Genomic DNA, 19,097 nt, shown 5'->3' on the forward strand with positions numbered 1-19,097 from the left:
ATATATCTGACAGAAGTTTCCACGCTGCCAGGATTTCTGAGATGGGTATTATATTTTAACACTTCCTGTTGAGGGGTTGTCGAGTGTTTCGCATCCTGAATAAAATGCAGGAACAGCGAAAACACCCAATTTTGATGGAAGCCTCTGCAACCCGAAACACCAAGAGGTGGCGGGAATGGTGGGGCTTCGAGGGGGTACCGGGAGGGGTGAAGTGAAGCACGCGCCCCGTCCCGAGGGGAGCAATTTATAGTCCTGAGGTCTTGCTTCGGGGGCTGGCGAGGGCGGCGAGACTGTCCCCAATCCCTGGGAGGAGGAGCATGACTCGCCACGCTTTGCTTTTGAGCCTCCCTTCAGTCAGGACCGAGGCGGGTCTGAGGCTTGCTCGTCAAGCGCAGAACCCACACTCAGGTCGTCCAGGAGGTCAGCCTGGTACGCCTGTAAAACAGCAGAGTGTGCAGAGCAGCACCAGCCTGACCTGCTGCTTGATAAGCCCTTCCCACTAAAGTGGAGGTTGTCCTACAAGGCTTTGAGGGGAGAGAGGGCTTCTTAAGTGACGATGCCGAGCCCGGCGAGAGATAGCCCGCAAACGTCTCTTCGACCGGCGGCATCACTGAATACCCCCGTGCCTCAGCACCCACGATAGTCGAATATAATGATGTCGAGGGTATGTGAACACGGGAAGAAAATATGTATATATTTTTTTACATTTATTTTTTTTAATTTTTTTTAGGGGTTCTCCATGAGCGAAAAAGCTCTTCATGGAGGTTATCAAAGAAGGGAAGGGACCCATGAGGCGTTCCCTTTCTTAGACTGGAAGATAAAATCTATCCCCTAATTTGGAGCATTTGGGGGTCTCTTTTTCGCATGGCCAGTCCAATCTGGCAACCGCACGAGTAACAACATCGAGCAATTCCTCCGTGAGATTTTTTTATCACGGACGGAAAGCTCGGAGGCGGAAGAGAATCGCGATCCTCCTCATGATCCGAGAAGCGTCGGAGCAGCCGAGATCTTGTGAAGGACCAGTTGGGTTTGGGGAGAGAGTGAGAGAAAGGGATCAACCCGTCTCTTGCTCCTCAGCCAAATCCATGCAAGAGCCCCACGAACGATCTTTTTTTTTTTTTTCGTGAGTGCTGACTCCCGGAAGCAAGCGAGGCGAGCACGAAGCACTTCGCCTGTTAAAGCAAAAGCAAAAACGTATGCAGTGTTTGCGGCTTTCAGTCATTCCCTCTTTTTTCTTTTCTTTTTTTAGAAATATATATATATATAATATTTTCTAAACAGAAGAGAAAAGAGGAAAACATTCACTGCGCACTGTCTAACCAATTCTATCTCCTAACAGAGGAAAGAACGTTTTGACAGGGTCTGTAAAGCACACAGAAACAGAATCGCTCTGAAAAAAAGAGTTTCTGACGACACCTGGTGACGTATCCATTTATAGCCTGGCCGCAGGTGCATCTAATGATTACATCAGCCGTGTTGCGCACATTATTCAGCTCGGTCACAACTAGGGTTGTTCCCCATAGCGCTTAGCAGCGCAGCATCATAGTGAAGCTTTTTGTAAAGAGAACAATGACTTATGCCTCATTCTATGAGTAGTATTTACACTAGATCAGTAAAATAAGTTGTTTTAACCACTTGATGGATTAAAGTAATATATATGCAGTAGAAAATGGTCAATTTATATTGTTTAGTTTTTCAATTCATGGCGGTAATATGCTAACATGCTATATGCAGCCATAATATGCACCAATTACACACTGTTATTGTAATTTATGATGACACAGATACTATTGCAAAGATGAGTGTATCAAATTGTTAATGTGCAGAATAAAGACAAAATAATGATGATAGGCTTACTTTGGGCAGATGTGTAGAAAAGCTTGAACAACCCATGGGTGTTCAAGTCCAAGATGATGCCTGTCAAGACGGTCGTGTCTCAAGCCCTACAACTCATTTGGCTGGTCACCATCGATCTTAGGACGCACTTCTATACTTCAATTAGAAGTTCTGCCACAACATGGAAAGTTCCTGAGGTTCGCTTCCGGGGGTGAAGTCTTCCAGGGTCAGGTTCTTTCACTGCAGATGGCCCATTTGTGAATGGGAACTGGGGAGTATTTGAGTATATTTTATTCCTTTTTTTAGACTATTTAAATAAAAACAATCGCATGACGTGGTCTTGGCAAATTTCTCTACATGAACGATCATACACATGTAAATTTGAACCAGCTCGCTAATAACTCTATACGCTGGTGTATTCTTGTTGACTGATTTTTACTGACTGAATAACATAAACAAAACAAGCTGTCAGCATCAAGGAAGATGGTGCTCCAGGTCACAGTAAGAAGGTGTTAAGCAGCCAGTTAGAAGTTTTCCTAAAAGTTTGCCCAGGCGAGATGTTACGAACCACCAAAACAAATGCAAAAACATAGTCTTTTTGGCCAGATTTTGTTCTAAATGACGTCAAACCTTTTCGTTCTTCAATTTCATATGGTGTATATTTGGGCCTTTAATACATCACCCGGTTGCACTCAGTTCCTCATTTTGGGGAGTTTCACTATATACTGTAGTGCTTAATGAAACAAACTTTCAAATATAACAAATTGAACACCACCCATTTTGATGCTGACTCTTTAAATTGAAAGGGTTGAATATCAAATGAAAAATAGCTATTGTTATGCTGATCCCTGTAAGTTGATAATTTAATAGACCTGCTGACATAATGAAGATTAAAATAGAATGGAACAGATATAAACTCACTGAGCACCTGTGCACCTATTTATTTATGCGATTATCTAATCAGCCAATCGTTTGGCAGCTGTGCAATGCATAAAATCATGCATATACGGGTCAGGAGCTTCAGTTAATGCTTACATCAACCATCAGAATCGGAAAAAAACATATGATCTCATTGATTTCAATCGTGGCATGGTTGTTGGTGCCAGACAGGCTGGTTTGAGTATATCTGTAACTGCTGATCTCCTGGGTTTTTCATGCACATAAGTCTCTAGAGTTTACTCAGCTGACAGAAGAGCTATGGTAACTCAGATAACCACTCTGTCAAATTGTAGTGAGCAGACTTGCATCACACTAATAAGAAGAGTAGTGTAGTGTTATCTCTGTAAGAAAATGGTCAAACAAGTGATGCTCAATTGCACCTAAGATCTACAAAACTGGTGCAAACAGAAATAAAGCCATTTTTGCATAATATAAACCTTGATGCAATCCAAAAGTGTGGAGGTGGTAATAATGAAAAATAATGGTAAATAATTTCCCTTGTTGTGAGTTTGTATTGAAGTGGGTTGATCACACTTTTCCCTCTAAGCTGTGCGATTGCGTGGCCATGCACTATTAATGTCACTCCCGTGCAGATGGAAAAACCTCCACACACTGCACAGACTCAAAAGGTGTGTGAAATAACCTAGAGACTTAGGCTTTGTAAACAGGCAAAAAAAAATCAGATTCGACTCATATCCGTTTAGGTTTTTGTAGTCTGAACATGACAAAAACACAAAAATCCAAAATTTTCCAAGCCTGATCCAAACCATATTCGTAGGTGGTTTGGAATCTGATAAAAATCGGATTTTTTTGCCTTCACAGGGCACTTCAAAGTGGAAACACTTATGATGGCAATGCTGTAGGATCATTAAAATTTTTCAATAAAACTTTACTTAATAAGGTTCAGAATTACGGTTTAATTACACCATTCAGCCCTCGAACAGTGGAAGATAAAGTCTATGAGATGAATTGAGCATTGGGAGGACCACTTCTCAATAGAATGCACCATGTGTCATGTACAGTATGTTACAGTAGTGTCTGACGAGGTGAGCATAGTGTGAATTTATGAAGGATGCACACACACACACACACACAGTTATATACAGTACATATGAAAATGTGTAATATATTTATATATATTTGCATTAAAATAAAAGGCTGTAATTATATTCCAACATGAATTTACAAAATGTATATCAGGGTATGTTTCTTGCTGGCATGGTGTACAGAACAACTAAGAACCATGGCATGGTAACTTGATGTTAAATATGTATTTAAATTTATGGTACTTTTTTAATGTTCCTTTCATAAGGCTACTATAAAAATTACTCTAATTAATAAACTAATATATTTATAATAAGCAATAACACGAGGAAGGAAAATTACTGTATGTGGATATATTGAAGCTACATCTCAAGTCATCAGCCAGAAAGTAAAAGCTTGGTCACAAATTGGTCTTCCAAATGGACAATGGCATGCCTCCAAAGTTTTGGCAAAATGGCTTAAGGACAACAAAGTCAAGGTATTGGAGTGGCCATAACAACGCCCTGACCTCAATACAATAGAAAATTTGAGGGCAGAACTGAGAAAGCGTGTGGAGGCCTACAAACCTGACTCAGTTACACCAGAACTGTCTGTAGGAATGGGTCAAATTTCCAGCAACTTATTGTGAGAAGCTTGTGGAAGACTACCCAAAATGTTTGACCCAAATTAAACAATATAAAGGCAACGCTACTAACAAAGTGTATGTAAACTTCTGACCCACTGGAAATGTGATGAAAGCCGAAATAATAAATTAATTAATTCTGACCATATATACACTCACCTAAAGGATTATTAGGAACACCTGTTCAATTTCTCATTAATGCAATTATCTAATCAACCAATCACATGGCAGTTGCTTCAATGCATTTAGGGGTGTGGTCCTGGTCAAGACAATCTCCTGAACTCCAAACTGAATGTCAGAATGGGAAAGAAAGCGTGTGGCATGGTTGTTGGTGCCAGACGGGCCGGTCTGAGTATTTCAGAATCTGCTCAGTTACTGGGATTTTCACGCACAACCATTTCTAGTGTTTACAAAGAATGTTGTGAAAAGGGAAAAACATCCAGTATGCGGCAGTCCTGTGGGTGAAAATGCCTTGTTGATGCTAGAGGTCAGAGGAGAATGGGCCGACTGATTCAAGCTGATAGAAGAGCAACTTTGCCTGAAATAACCACTCATTACAACCGAGGTATGCAGCAAAGCATTTGTGAATCCACAACACGCACAACCTTGAGGCGGATGGGCTACAACAGCAGAAGACCCCACCGGGTACCACTCATCTCCACTACAAATAGGAAAAAGAGGCTACAATTTGCAAGAGCTCACCAAAATTGGACAGTTGAAGACTGGAAAAATGTTGCCTGGTCTGATGAGTCTCGATTTCTGTTGAGACATTCAGATGGTAGAGTCAGAATTTGGCGTAAATAGAATGAGAACATGGATCCATCATGCCTTGTTACCATTGTACAGGCTGGTGGTGGTGGTGTAATGTGTGGGGGATGTTTTCTTGGCACACTTTAGGCCCCTTAGTGCCAATTGGGCATCGTTTAAATGCCACGTCCTACCTGAGCATTGTTTCTGACCATGTCCATCCCTTTATGGCCACCATGTACCCATCCTCTGATGGCTACTTCCAGCAGGATAATGCACCATGTCACAAAGCTCGAATCATTTCAAATTGGTTTCTTGAACATGACAATGAGTTCACTGTACTAAAATGGCCCCCACAGTCACCAGATCTCAACCCAATAGAGCATCTTTGGGATGTGGTGGAACGGGACTTCGTGCCCTGGATGTGCATCCCACAAATCTCCACCAACTGCAAGATGCTATCCTATCAATATGGGCCAACATTTCTAAAGAATGCTTTCAGCACCTTGTTGAATCAATGCCTCGTAGAATTAAGGCAGTTCTGAAGGCGAAAGGGGGTCAAACACAGTATTAGTATGGTGTTCCTATTAATCCTTTAGGTGAGTGTGTATATATATATATATATATATATATATATATATATATATATATATATATTGTCAAAATAATTATGTTTATTATAATTGGCTATATATATTTATTTTTTAGAGATTTACGATTATACTGTAAATCACTTTCATGAATCAGCCAAGTTCTCATTATACTGTCCTTGGTAGCGGCGTCCTGTATATCCTGATGGAAGCTCTAGCCTTGCTGCTCTGAGTACGCTCTCATGTTCTCCTTGAATTTATCAAGATGAGCATCAAGCATATGGACTCTGAGGGACATCCTACAGCCCATTGTGGCGTAGTTCTTCACCTCAACCAGCTCCAGATAGTTTTCGGCCTTGTGATTGCCCAGGAAGCCCCGAACCACTGCAACAAAGCTGTTCCAAGCTGCTTTCTCCTTACTGGTGAGCTTCTTGGGGAATTCATTGCACTTCAGGATCTTCTTTATCTGTGGTCTGATGAAGACACCAGCTTTGACCTTTGCCTCAGACAGCTTAGGGAAGAAGTCTTGGAGGTACTTGAAGGCTGCTGTCTCCTTATATAGAGCTCTGACAAATTGTTTCATAAGGCCCAGATTGATGTGAATTGGTGGCATTAGCACCTTCCAGGGGTCGACCAGGGGCTCCCACTTGATGTTGTTCCTCCCCACAGAGAACTTGGTCTGCTGTGGCCACTCCCGCCTGTGGTAGTGCACCTTGGTGTCCCTGCTGTCCCAAAGGCGTCCCAAAAAACATTTTAAAATGTTTAACTTTTAAAATTTAAAAAATTAACAAATTTTATAACATAAAATTCCAAGCAACAATTGTCCATCTTATGTTCCAGACTTTTTTTTTGCAGTGATCGCAGGTGAAATGAGGTGGCAAGGGTTTGTCTTGATCCCCAACAGGCATACCGAAATATGCCTTGTAGGCCTCACACATCTTAGCAGATGCTTCCACCGAGTACTTTTTCGCTCTTGTCTTGATAAATTGGCCACAGAGATTGCAAAATGCATCTGCCGGATGCTTGCTGCCTCTTGATGCTATCTCAGAAAAATGCAGATAGGTATCGACTTAGGCAGCTGGAACTAAACTGAACACCAGTTCAAGTTTTAAGAGGGCTTAAGGCCTCTGTATTTATACTACTATTTATATTACTGGAAAGTTCTAGAAGTTATTCCAAGTACACTCATCACTGAATCTATCTGGAATGTTCTGGAAAATAGGTACATTTCTAAATATCACTGTCCTGGTCACAAATCAAAGTTTGTGGGGAATAATAGCCATTTTCTATACTTTTGAGGCATAAGCAATTAGGAAACAAAACTTACTGCCCAGGAACCAAAAAATAAATAAATAAATAAAAAATGACATGGTGAAACTGGAAAAAAGTGTTATGGATCTTAACCCCATTGAGCTTTTGTGGGATCAGCTTGACTGTAAGGTGCTTGAGAAGTGCCCGACAAGACACATCTATGACAAGTGCTACAGGAATTGTGGGGTGAAATGTCACCAAGTATCTGAACAAACTGACTGAATGCCAAGGATCTGCAAAGCTGTCATTGCTGCATGTGGAGGATTTTTTGATGAGAACTTTTTTTTCGTTTAATTCGTTTTTATTTTTATTTTTTCAAATTTTAATAGTAATTTTTCACGGTGTTAATGTCCAGACTATACATTGTGATCAGTTGAATGCCACTTTGGTGAATACAAGTACCAATCTGTACATTATCTGTACATTACTCCAAACTTTTGGCCACCAGTGTATATATATATATATATATATATATATATATATATATATATATATAATTCTGCTCAGGTGGTCTAAGGTTCTGAAATAGGATTTGCTCAGCAAGAACAAAAATTAGAGGAAACATTGGTTTGTCAAATGTTACCTTTTCATCTTTTTGATGATGGCCATTAATATAAAAATAAAGAAAACATAGAAATTTAGGATAACTATTATTCATATATATATATGCCAATTGTAATAAAACTACAAAAACTAAAATATTCACAAGTTGTTGTATCCACAGAAATAGAAATATCTCCATTACTTTATCTCTTTGATATGCTTAATTTCTCTTGAATAGAGCCGGAATAATCTCTTTGCATGAGTGGAATCTCTAATTTGATTAGTTCAATGTTTATAGCTGTGGTGTGCTCCTGGAAATTACCCATGTAAGGCGCAATTGCACAAAGGAAAGTAAATTATAGGTAAAAATAAATTACATAATGCAATCATTACTGTTCAATCAAATTTTAGCGATTCAAGTTTGAAATTACCAACCTCCTGGCGGAGAATATTGTTTGCCTGAAGAGACAATTTCTTGTCTTTTATTCTTTTTGCGTGTTGAAATAAACACGAGTCACAGTTGGGTCAAAATAAATACAATAAAATAAACTAAGTTAACAAATTCATTTATTTCTATATGTTTAATTTAGAATTTATCAAAGAGATGATGCAACAAATCTAGAACAGGGTTTATTACTTCCACACATTTTATGAAACGCAACTCCCTGTCCATATTGAGCTACACATAACACATAATCAACACATATTCTACACATAAGCTACAAATATGTATTTTCTCAGGCACTGAGTCTAAATAAATCTACAATTTACATAATTTCAGTAGTGAACCCAAATGACAATAACCAAATCATGTTCATGTGTTACACTTGCTATAGTTTATTTCCACATTGCTACTTCATCAAAAAGCAATGTCAAATGAAAATCTAGCCAATCGTTGACATATCAGTGCCACCTTGAGTAAGAAATAATATGGACAATGTGTATGTGTGTTACGAATGAGGTCGGAGTCAGACAAGGGATGAGGATCCAAATGCGGGTTTATTGATAAAAAGGAAACAAACATGGATGAACAAACAAAACTACCACGATGGGCAAAATGAAAACAAAACACAGGAACTGGAAACACGGGAACACAGGCATGGGAGCAAGCATAAACTACGCACAACAACATTCAACGATAGACAAGGACTGAAACAAAACCAGGATATATATACATGAACATAGAACTAAGGGGCCAATGAACAAACAGTACACTAAACAAGATAACAAGATGACAAACAGAAGCAAATGGCAAACTTAACGAGGGCAGGTGAAAACAATGAACAGTGAACACGAGGGCTGACAGGAAGACTATGGAGGTACAAGGGTGCCAAAAGTGAAAACTAAGGAATAACAAAAGTGACAAAATTACAAACAAAGGGCAACAGTGAGACAAGACAGGGTAACCGTTACAATGTCTACACGCATAGGATACTTATAATTCACCATTGTCACACATAAAATTATTAATTATAATTTAATTATAATTAAATTATAATTAAACATGATATAGTAGTAATTTTATGAATATATTACTGATTTGTCTTGTAATTAACACATAAATAGATACCCTGTGATAGAAAACGTATATAGATATAACATAATAACAATTATTTTATAAAAATAATTATGTTATATAAACTAAAATAAAATAATAACATTTTTGTCTATTTTCTTATTTATTTATTTATTTTGGCTACACTATTCAGAAGAGAAAGGTTGAAGAATATTAAAGAGGTGTGGGCATAACTCCAAAAAATGAATGAGGTACAGGAGGTGAAATGTGGTCCCAGGTCACTTAAGACCCGAGGTATGCATTAACAGGTTAAAGGTGCTGTAAGTGATTTATTTATGGAATGGTATGCAGAAAATGTTTCTTCTCCATGAAAAAAATGTCACTGAAATAAGAGTCCTGAGATCTGTGTATCTGAAGTGTATCTGTGACAGCACTAGACTGTGTAAACAGCAAACAAAAAATGTGACTGTGGGCCGCAGACACATTCTTTGGTCAGCCATTCAGAGAACTTTGATGTGCTTTCTGCCTGTCAATCATTTTGCACGTTCTCATGTTGTAGTAATTGAAGCTGATCATTCAGGTTACATTTCATATTCAGATTCATAACAGTTGTCAGCTGAGGGGACTATTTTGCTACTGTTGTGTTTGACAACCGTGAGAAGACGCACTGCTCTACTGTTTGTCTCAACGCTATCTCAACGCTATCTTTGGAGGGTGGAGTTTTGGAAAGAGGAGGCGTGTCTAATTCAGTGGCTCAGTCTCCTGGAAGTTCTACAATGGCTAAAATCGCTTACAGTGCCTTTAATGGAATCTATTCAGGATTTTATGTGTGTTTAGATGGTTAAAAAAGGAAAAGTAATAAAGACTTAGACCTCTCAGATGAAGCATTGGCTAAAATGTTTTATATATAAAACATTATGGGTCAAATGGGACAAAAATGTCAGAACAGAACATAAGGGTTAATATAAAAACATTAAATATTAAGATGATATTTAAATGGCAAAATGTTGGTAATATTGTTTTTTAAATATATCACGTATCATTTTAACAGAGTAAAAATTCCAGTTTCCAGCTTTCTTCCAGCAGAGAATAGTCACATTCTGTAATTTTTCTACATGCTGCTGATAGAGTGATTTATTACAGAAAGCATCAGTACAACAGGTCATGAACTGATTTTTGTGTTCCACTATTATACAACCATATATTTTATTTTTGGAACTCTTCGGTATGAATCATACGTCTCTCTCCCATTATTTTCTGTTTGGTCTGTGACTCATTCAGCAGTTTTATAACAGCGCGCTATTTGCAGCCTATGCATTTGATTGGCACATTCATATGTAGATTACTGTTTTGCACTTGCTACATTCAACCACAATAAGATGTCATTTTTGTAATTTACTGACAAATACAAACATCCAACAGGTGCTACAGAATCACGCAGCAGCAGGCTTGTGATTCCTTTCAAGAGGCTGCAAAAAACAAAAATGCATTTTAAAGGAAATATCCTATTTGAGGTCAGGGCTGCTTGATTCTTTCAAGGCATCATTTCCTTCAAAGTGTCAAGGTGGAGCAGTATGAGGGTCCACTGCACTAATCTTGTTTAGCTCATAATAAATGAGAGTCTCCAAATCGTAATAGAACAAGAGGGATATTCTAAATCACTTAATCTTAAAAACACTTAAAATGGCTGAATTTACTAAAACAATGACCAAGGAGAACCCCTGATAGCACATGTATATCACCCAGATGTCTATTTGATGTGTGTGTATACATTTAAAAGAAATGTTTTATGTTGTTTGCTTATCTGCAATACGTCTAGACGTATGTCAGTAAGAATGTCTCGGATGTCAACCTGGGAACTTAAAATTTCTCTCAAACTGTAGTAATCATGACAAGAAAAAGGATGATGTTGTACTCAAAACACAAAGTCAAAAGTTTAACCTTAAACGTAGGACAACGCAGGGATTTCGAGACACTACTTTTAGCTTGACACAGCATACTTAAAAGGTAGCGTTTATGATGCTGAAAAACAGAGAGATGCTCCAAAAGTCTCAGTCAAGTGTATACATAGACGACAATTAAAAGTTGCCCAGACTGAACGCAAGAATGCATCCTGTGAAAACAGGACAGATTGACGAATTCAATTGCAAAATTGATTGCTAATGACTGTACAGTAGGCTTAAGTTAAATTATATGGGAATAAATCAAACAATATATGCCTATTGACTTTGAAAGCCACTTTTTGTATAGTTTGTTATCAATGCTTTACTTGTCTGCCACAATAATGCAAATATAATGCAATATTGCAATCTGAATATCTGAATTAGATAATTATTTGAATAGTTATGTATTGTTGCCTTTATTTGGGGGCATTTCTCAGCTAATTTTGACAGTTGTGATTAATTGTGATGTTAATCAGCATGTCATTTATTTAATTTGATAAAATGCAATCAATTGACAACCCTAATCAAAATATCGCCTTTTCCCCTTGGATTACATGCTTGTGTTTTTGAAGTAGTGTGTATGACAAAGGAGGTATGAGAGAAATTTGTTTTATCTAGTCATTGTTGTAGAACATAAAGCAATGTTAATCATCCTGAACAAGGTTCTTCAGCTCTTTATAAAATGAAACTGTCATCTTTTATTGCTTTATTACTACACAGATTTTCTTGAAATATAATGCCATTTTAAAGGATTTATCCTGGCACCATGAAGTGTTCTCATGCTGAGGTTTTTTATTAAAAGCAAATTCTCTACATCTCTAAAATATGTAGGCTAGTATTTCTGCACCTGTCACATCTGTTCCTGAAAATGCTTAATTTTCCTTCAAATCTAACTTACTGTTCATCTGTTCCTTTATAGCGACAGTGACATTCACACCTGGTTATAAGAAGACTCCTCCACCTGTTCCACCTCGTTCCACCACTAAGCCACTGATTTCCGTAACAGCACAGAGCAGCACAGAATCAACGCAGGATGCTTACCACGAAGGCCGTCTGCCACGTGGAGGGCTTTGGGCACCGGACAGCCTTGGCCAGGCTTTTTACCACTCAACAGACAGTCTGGACAGTGCTAAGGCGGTGACTCTAGCAACGGAGACTGCTGGGTCAAAGCGACTCACGTCTGCAGGGAGCTATAGCTCTGTGCAGACGTGTGATAAGGCCATCCTTGTGTCCAAAGCAGAGGAATACCTCAAGACTCCCCGATCTTCCATCGGAATACAGGTGAATCCTCGTATTTTTAGGTTTTAAAATTGTGTCAGGGCTCTTGAGGGTCCCTCTCTTCTTTTATAAAAAATGTCAAATCAATAAATACATCTGGCTTCACGGTAGTGTCAAATTAAAATCATACATTCAAAGCTTCATTAACACAACAAATTCTGAACTAATATTATATACTAAAACTAGGGCTGTCAATTTAACATGTTCATTTAGTCCAATTAATCCCAAAAATATTATGCAGAAAAATCATTATTTATGCCTCAGCCCTACGTAATTTCCAAAATAAAAGTAAATATTTTCTTGGCATTGAAGCAATTCAAAATTGTAATTGAAAGAGAGCAGGGCATTCATTCAGGGTGTGTTCTTGATAGATGGACGAAGCACAACAGAATACAGGTATCTCGAGATGCAATTTTCAAAGTTTCAACTGCTTTTAACTACAGCATCCTAAAAATGCAATGTTTATTTTGCTGAAAACCAGTGAGATTCTCCTAAAGATTTCATCTGGCTCTGTGTACACAGACCTACAATTAAAACTAGCTCAGACGGAACGCAAGTCCCCGAATTCAAACTCTGATTTTATGTAATTTTTTTATACCAATACCTTCAGTTGGTCATTAACTTTTGAAAACCCAATGCCTTCGTGTCTCTCCTGAAATCCAAAAATAGCCAGCAGCATTCAGACAGTGAGTCACCCACCCAGAATGTGCACACAGAAAGCCAGAAAGCCTCTCATATAGCCAGATTCTGTGGCAGAGAAAATGAGATTGCAGATTGACCCTGAACAACAAAGATTAATGGGGTTACCTCTCGCTGAGGGCCCTACACCATCAGCCAACAACCAGCAAAAGCACACTGCTGTCCACATGAACAGAATATTACATTGATAAAGCAATGGAACATTAACACTCAATTGCAAATCCACAGAAGGCTTGAATTACCTATTTAGCTAAATCTTGATCTCACAAAACCAACCATGAAACATTTTTTTGTATTTACATGATTTAATCATGTACATCAGTTCCACGTGAATCAATTATGTTACATCAACATATTTTTCCATCAACATACTTTGTCAGTTAATATAATTTGTTTACGTACTTCAAAATAATGGAATAAAATTATTTTTAAATGTCCTAATTACGAAGCCTCAAAGTGATTTTATATGCCCCTAACATGCTTCTTTTAATCAGTCTTACATAATATTTTTTTTGTGTCAAATTGCTGATTTATGTTAAAATGTTAGGCTAATTAGCTAATTTTTGTTAACAATAGCATACACCGATCAACCACAACATTACAACCACCTGCCTAATATTGTGTAGGTCCCCTTCCAAAACAGAGCCAACTTGCTACCGTAGACTTTGTCAGTTCGAACCAGTCTGGCAATTCTCTGTTGACCTCTCTTATGAACAAGGCATTTCTGTCCACAGAACTGCCACTCACTGGATTTATTTTGTTTTTGGTACCATTCTGAGTAAATTGTAATGACTGATGCATTTGAAAATCTTAGGAGATCAGCAGTTACAGAAATACTCAAACGATTAAGAAGAAGCCCAGGCAGCTGCGCGCATCAGGCTGGAGTGGAACCCTCCACCCCACCCTTAACCCTCACGGCTTGATGATTGGTTCCTTGGCCCGGAGCGCTGCTTACGGCCACACCCCACCCCGGTCCCTTTCTTCCCGGAGGTGCATGAGGAGCACACAAAGTCGTGGAGGACAGCTTTTACTGCCCGGTCCTGATCTCTGAGCTCCTCCACCCTCACTACCCTTGATGGTGGGGCTACCAGGGGTACTCAGTTGCACTGCACTTGTGCCCACAAGGTGCTGCCACCTGGCGGAACCGTCCAAGACTCCCATCCAAGGCCTGTAGGTTTACGTCTTCACTGGCGACTAAGGCCTACAGTACCGCTGGACAGGCCGTCTCCGCCCTGCATGCCATGGCTCTCCAGCAAATGCTCCAAGCCAAGGCACTGAGAGAACTGCATGAGGGTAGTTCTGACCTGGGACTGATGCAGGAGCTGCGCTCGGTGACCGATCTCACCCTCCGGGCGACGAAGGTCACGCCACAGACTCTCAAGGCAGGCGATGTCCACCTTGGTGGTCCAGGAGTGCCACCTTTGGATCAACTTGGTCGAGATAAGGGAGGCTGACAAGCTTGTACCCTTGAGTACTTAACCGGGCCATTCACAGACTCCGTTCACGATACTAACGCAGAAACACATTTTAGTGAGCATTCAGCATCAAGATTGGTTTGCGGCAGTAGACCTGAAGAACGCGTACTTCAATGTCTCGGTTTTACCTTGACACAGTCCCTTCCTGTGGTTTGCTATCGAGCGCCGAGCAAACCAGTACAGGGTCCTCCCCTTCGGTCTGTCCCTGTCGCCTCACGTCTTCACGAAAGTCCCTAAGGGATGTGGGCATCCGCATCCTCAACTATCTCGACAACTGGCTGATTCTAGCTCACACTCGAGATTTGTTGTGTGCACATAGGGACCTGGTGCTCAGGCACACAGTCAACTGGGAAAAGAGCAAGCTCTCCCCGGTTCGGAGCATCTCTTTCTCGGGATGGAGTTAGACTCAGTCTCTATGATGGCATGCCTCACAAGCGAGCATGCGCAGTCGGTGCTGAACTGCCAGTAGTCATTCAGGTGGAAAACAGCGGTCCTACTGAAACAATTTCAGAGGCTCCTGGGGCATATGGCATCCTCGGCAGCGATCACGGCGCTCAGGTTGATGCATATGAGACTGGACAGGGCCACGAGGCTACGCAAGTATACGTTCCTCCCAGTGAGCCTACTTGCACGGACCCTGTGCAAGGTCAGGGAGGACGAGGAGCAGGTCATCCAAGTAGCACCCTACTGGCCCACACAGACTTGGTTCTCGGACCGAACGCTCCTCACGACAGCCCCCCTCTCTCCCTGGTGAATTTCCCTGTGGAGAAATCTCCTTGCTCAGGGACGGGGGCACCATCTGGCATCCGCGACCAGACTCCATGTCTGGCCCTTGGATGCGACGCGGAAGACTTAAATGGCCTTCCGCCCGTGGTGGAAGACACAATCTCTCAGGATAGGGCTCCTTCTACGAGGTGCCTGTATGCCTTGAAGTGCCATCTGTTTGCTAAGAGGTGCTCTTCCCAACACAAAGACCGCAGAGATGCGCAGCCAGGTCAGTGCTTTCCTTGAAGGTGTATGTGGACACAATAGTGGCGCACCATGATGCAGTTGACGGTAAGTCTCCCAGGAAGCACGACCTGAGCATCAGGTTCCTTAGAGGCGCGAGGAGGCTGAATCCTCCAAGACCGCACCTCATTCCCTCATGAGATCTCTTTGTAGTCCTACGGGGCCTGCGGTGAGCCCCATTTGAGCACCTGCAGTCAGTTGAGCTAAACGGTCTCTCTGATGACTGCCCTCCTACTATGCTCGCAAGAGCATTGGGTGAGGTTATGTGACGGCCATTTGCGCTGGCTACGAAGCACGGAACACGTAACACAATTCAGCTAGTTGTGGCATTTTGTATAGGGACCCCAGGGTGGCGGTGGCAGCTGGTTGGACAGTTCTTAACACAATTCCAATGATTTCAGCAAATTTCAGTTTTATTTGCTTGATGCAAGCCAATAATTTGCCACTTCTGAAACAAAGTAACATAATTTCCACGAGCACGGGATACATCTTCTGACATGGTTGTTTAAGAAATGAGAAGCTACATACTGTATCAGTTAGTGTTAAAAGAATTGCTGCCAGCTGAAACACATTAATCACTGCAATAATGATCCAATCATAGGCTCTTAAGTATCTAATTATTTAAATCCAAACTGTTACTTTTTTTGTCCTGGCAGTGCATTTTTCACTCTATCTATTCTTATTTGTTTCTTTTGCTTGTATTCTTCAGGTGGAAGCAGCCACCGATTCTGAGACAGATAGTAAAGGTCTCCCGCAGTATCAGTCCGTGGGTATCCAGGTAGAGGATAAGAAGCGGTAAGTTTGCTGAGCTGTTATACACAGGACTGTTTGAAAGGATATTTTACTGTTTGGAAGGTTATTCTCAAATTCTAAATCAAGAACCAGGGCACTGATCTTCCATTATTTGACTATTTGCATGGTAACACTTCACTTCAATTAACATGTTAATGCTGCCTTTAATTTAAAAAAAAAGTTTAATGAGTTAATTGTTCTTAGTCATGATTAACACATTTACCGTTAATAAATCAGAAACCAGCATAAACACTGGTTAGAAGGGTGGAACCTTTGTGATGTGTCTGGCCTAATTCATTACATCTGATAAAGTCAGCTCTTAATGCTATTTGTTGTACAAAACAAGCTTAGATGGAACTTGTGACAGAAATCATGTATTTTTTAAAGTAAAGCACATTTTAATTACCACAGAAGCACACCAAGTCTTAACTGTCACAGAAATGCAGAATGAGACATTTTTGTTTGCAAGCATTTTTAATTTGGAGTTCAAACCGGTGCTTGACAATGGCGCTGACACCCTGACGTGAATCACGATTGCGAATTCACAATTGGTGTAACAAAGCAGATAGCCACAGTCTGCCTGCTGATTAATATTGTAGAGGATGAGAGTTGTAATGCCCATTGCAATGAATATGCATCCTATGTGGGAATTAGTTCTTTCAATCAGTCAAACTCCCACTTAGACTTTGGTAAATGTTTATTGTTACTTGTGCTGCTGCTATTTTAGTTCATTTCTGTCTTTATACTGTGGCTTTGTTAGGCAAATGTGAATAAAGCATTATATTCCAACAAATTTTTTTGCTTTCTTTCCGAAGAAGGAAAAAAATGCATTTTGACAGCGCTCATTTTTATAATTTAACATTATCCAAGCTTAAAGGTGCACTCAGTAACTTTTGTCTTTGTGTCATCTTGGACTTACACTGATGCCTAGCATCTAGAATGCAGCATCATTTAAAATCAATATTTTCAGTTTCAGATGCCATTGTTGAAATTTTGTATTCACAGTCAGTCATATTTTAATCCATGAGTGAAGGTGTCAAAGAACAGGATGATTACTGAGATTAAGCGAGTAATAATTGGCTGCTCATGTGATTCACTAATATGAATCATTAATCATTAATTTTAATGTGAGTGGTCTTGGATTCCCACATATATTGCAAAATTACAATTCATGTATTTAGGATTTAAACTTTTTTAATGAGGAAAAAATTACTGAGTGCAGCTTTAATTGTACATTTAGTTTCTGCATTTCCTCTCTGCCTCTCTGTTTTTAGTGTACTCTGTACTCTGGTTGTAAATGTTTTGTTCGTGAACAAATCTGTGTTTATGAACATATATTTTACGTGAACAAACAATTCTTATTCACTTCTATTGCTTTGGCTGTGAATGTTGGGTCAATGATTCAACGACTCACTTCTAAAATAAACAACACTCATTTGTCACCTTCTACTGTTGTAAAGATGTAATTTCCATAAATGGTCACTGAACAAATCTTTTGGGATTAAAAAGTCAGTTAGCCATTCAAATTCCAGGAACAGTGCTGACTGTTGTATAATATCCATTAGAACTAGGGATGTCCCGATACCAGTACTGGTTTTGGAATCATGTCTGATACCATACTCATGTACTGGTACTGGTACTTGTAAAAAATGCTCAGATACCAAAAACTAATACCATCTGACATACAAATTCCATTACATAAACATTCAGTGCACAAATTAAAATCACATAATGTCCTAGTGAGATAATTTTACAGCAAAAGCTGCGATTTAATGATATAAATATGTAGTTTGCACGCGCTTCGAATGTGAGCACTTATGAATGTGTGATGACGGTATGGTGCCGATGCCGGATGCACGCACTTTTTAAAGCTATTCCTTGGCTCATACAACACTGGCATAAGCATTGAGCTCTGTTTGAATCAGATGACAGCGAACAAAGCACAAATTCACTTTGTAGTGCGAGGCACATACAGACTATATATATATATATATATATATATATATATATATCTTTTTGTATAGAACCTTTTGTGGTTTAATAATCACTTTGAGTCACGTAGCAACCATCTTTTCCGGAGTAGGAAGCTACCAAAATATGTCACAAAATATGTCACAGAAACACTTCGAAATAAAAGCTCAGTCAAAATAAAAGCTCAATTTAAATAACCAAATGTATGACAGAAATGTAGTTGTCACTGTAATACTAATACTACTAATAAAAATCATAATAATTATAAGAATTATAATAAATCAATAGTAATTGTATTATATTTAAGCAATATCTTACATCTTTGATGCTCTATTGTGTACCACTTTATTTGCCAAAAATAAGTGTATTTTAAATTGTGCTGTAAGGTTCTGAATAAAAGCACATAATTTGATAAAAATAAAGCAATATCATGTTGAAATTTATTGTTATACTTTAATTTGATTGAATTTTTTAATGAATTAATTTATTTAAACACCATTTTGATGATACAATTAAAAAAGAAAAAAAAAAAAAAAGCGCGTATCTGCTATTACCAAAAATCGGTATTCATACTCGGTTTTAAAACATGGTATCGGGACATCCCTAATTAGAACCAGGGCTTGACATTAACACAAGGGTAACCCTGTCACCCTTACAACTTTGGCAGGTGCCCGCTGATGAAGCAAATTTAATTGTATTCATCTCATGTTCAGCGCCTTATAAGCAGTAAATATGCTTCTCACAGTCACATCTGACACGCGCATCATCGCAGGGCGAATTAAG

The 19,097-nt window shown here is 39.3% G+C and overlaps 1 protein-coding gene across 1 annotated transcript in view; it reads left to right on the plus strand.

Annotated features, from left to right (window-relative positions):
• Positions 1 to 19,097, plus strand: part of LOC127622235 (disks large-associated protein 2-like) — a 161,561-nt gene that overhangs the window by 100,758 nt on the left and 41,706 nt on the right. Inside the window, exons 6-7 of the mRNA XM_052096264.1 lie at positions 12,017 to 12,372; positions 16,261 to 16,346. Coding sequence (XP_051952224.1) covers positions 12,017 to 12,372; positions 16,261 to 16,346 — 442 coding nt within the window. The remainder of the gene's footprint in view (positions 1 to 12,016; positions 12,373 to 16,260; positions 16,347 to 19,097) is intronic.

The sequence above is a fragment of the Xyrauchen texanus genome, chromosome 28, assembly GCF_025860055.1.
Source record: "Xyrauchen texanus isolate HMW12.3.18 chromosome 28, RBS_HiC_50CHRs, whole genome shotgun sequence".
NCBI lineage: Eukaryota > Metazoa > Chordata > Actinopteri > Cypriniformes > Catostomidae > Xyrauchen > Xyrauchen texanus.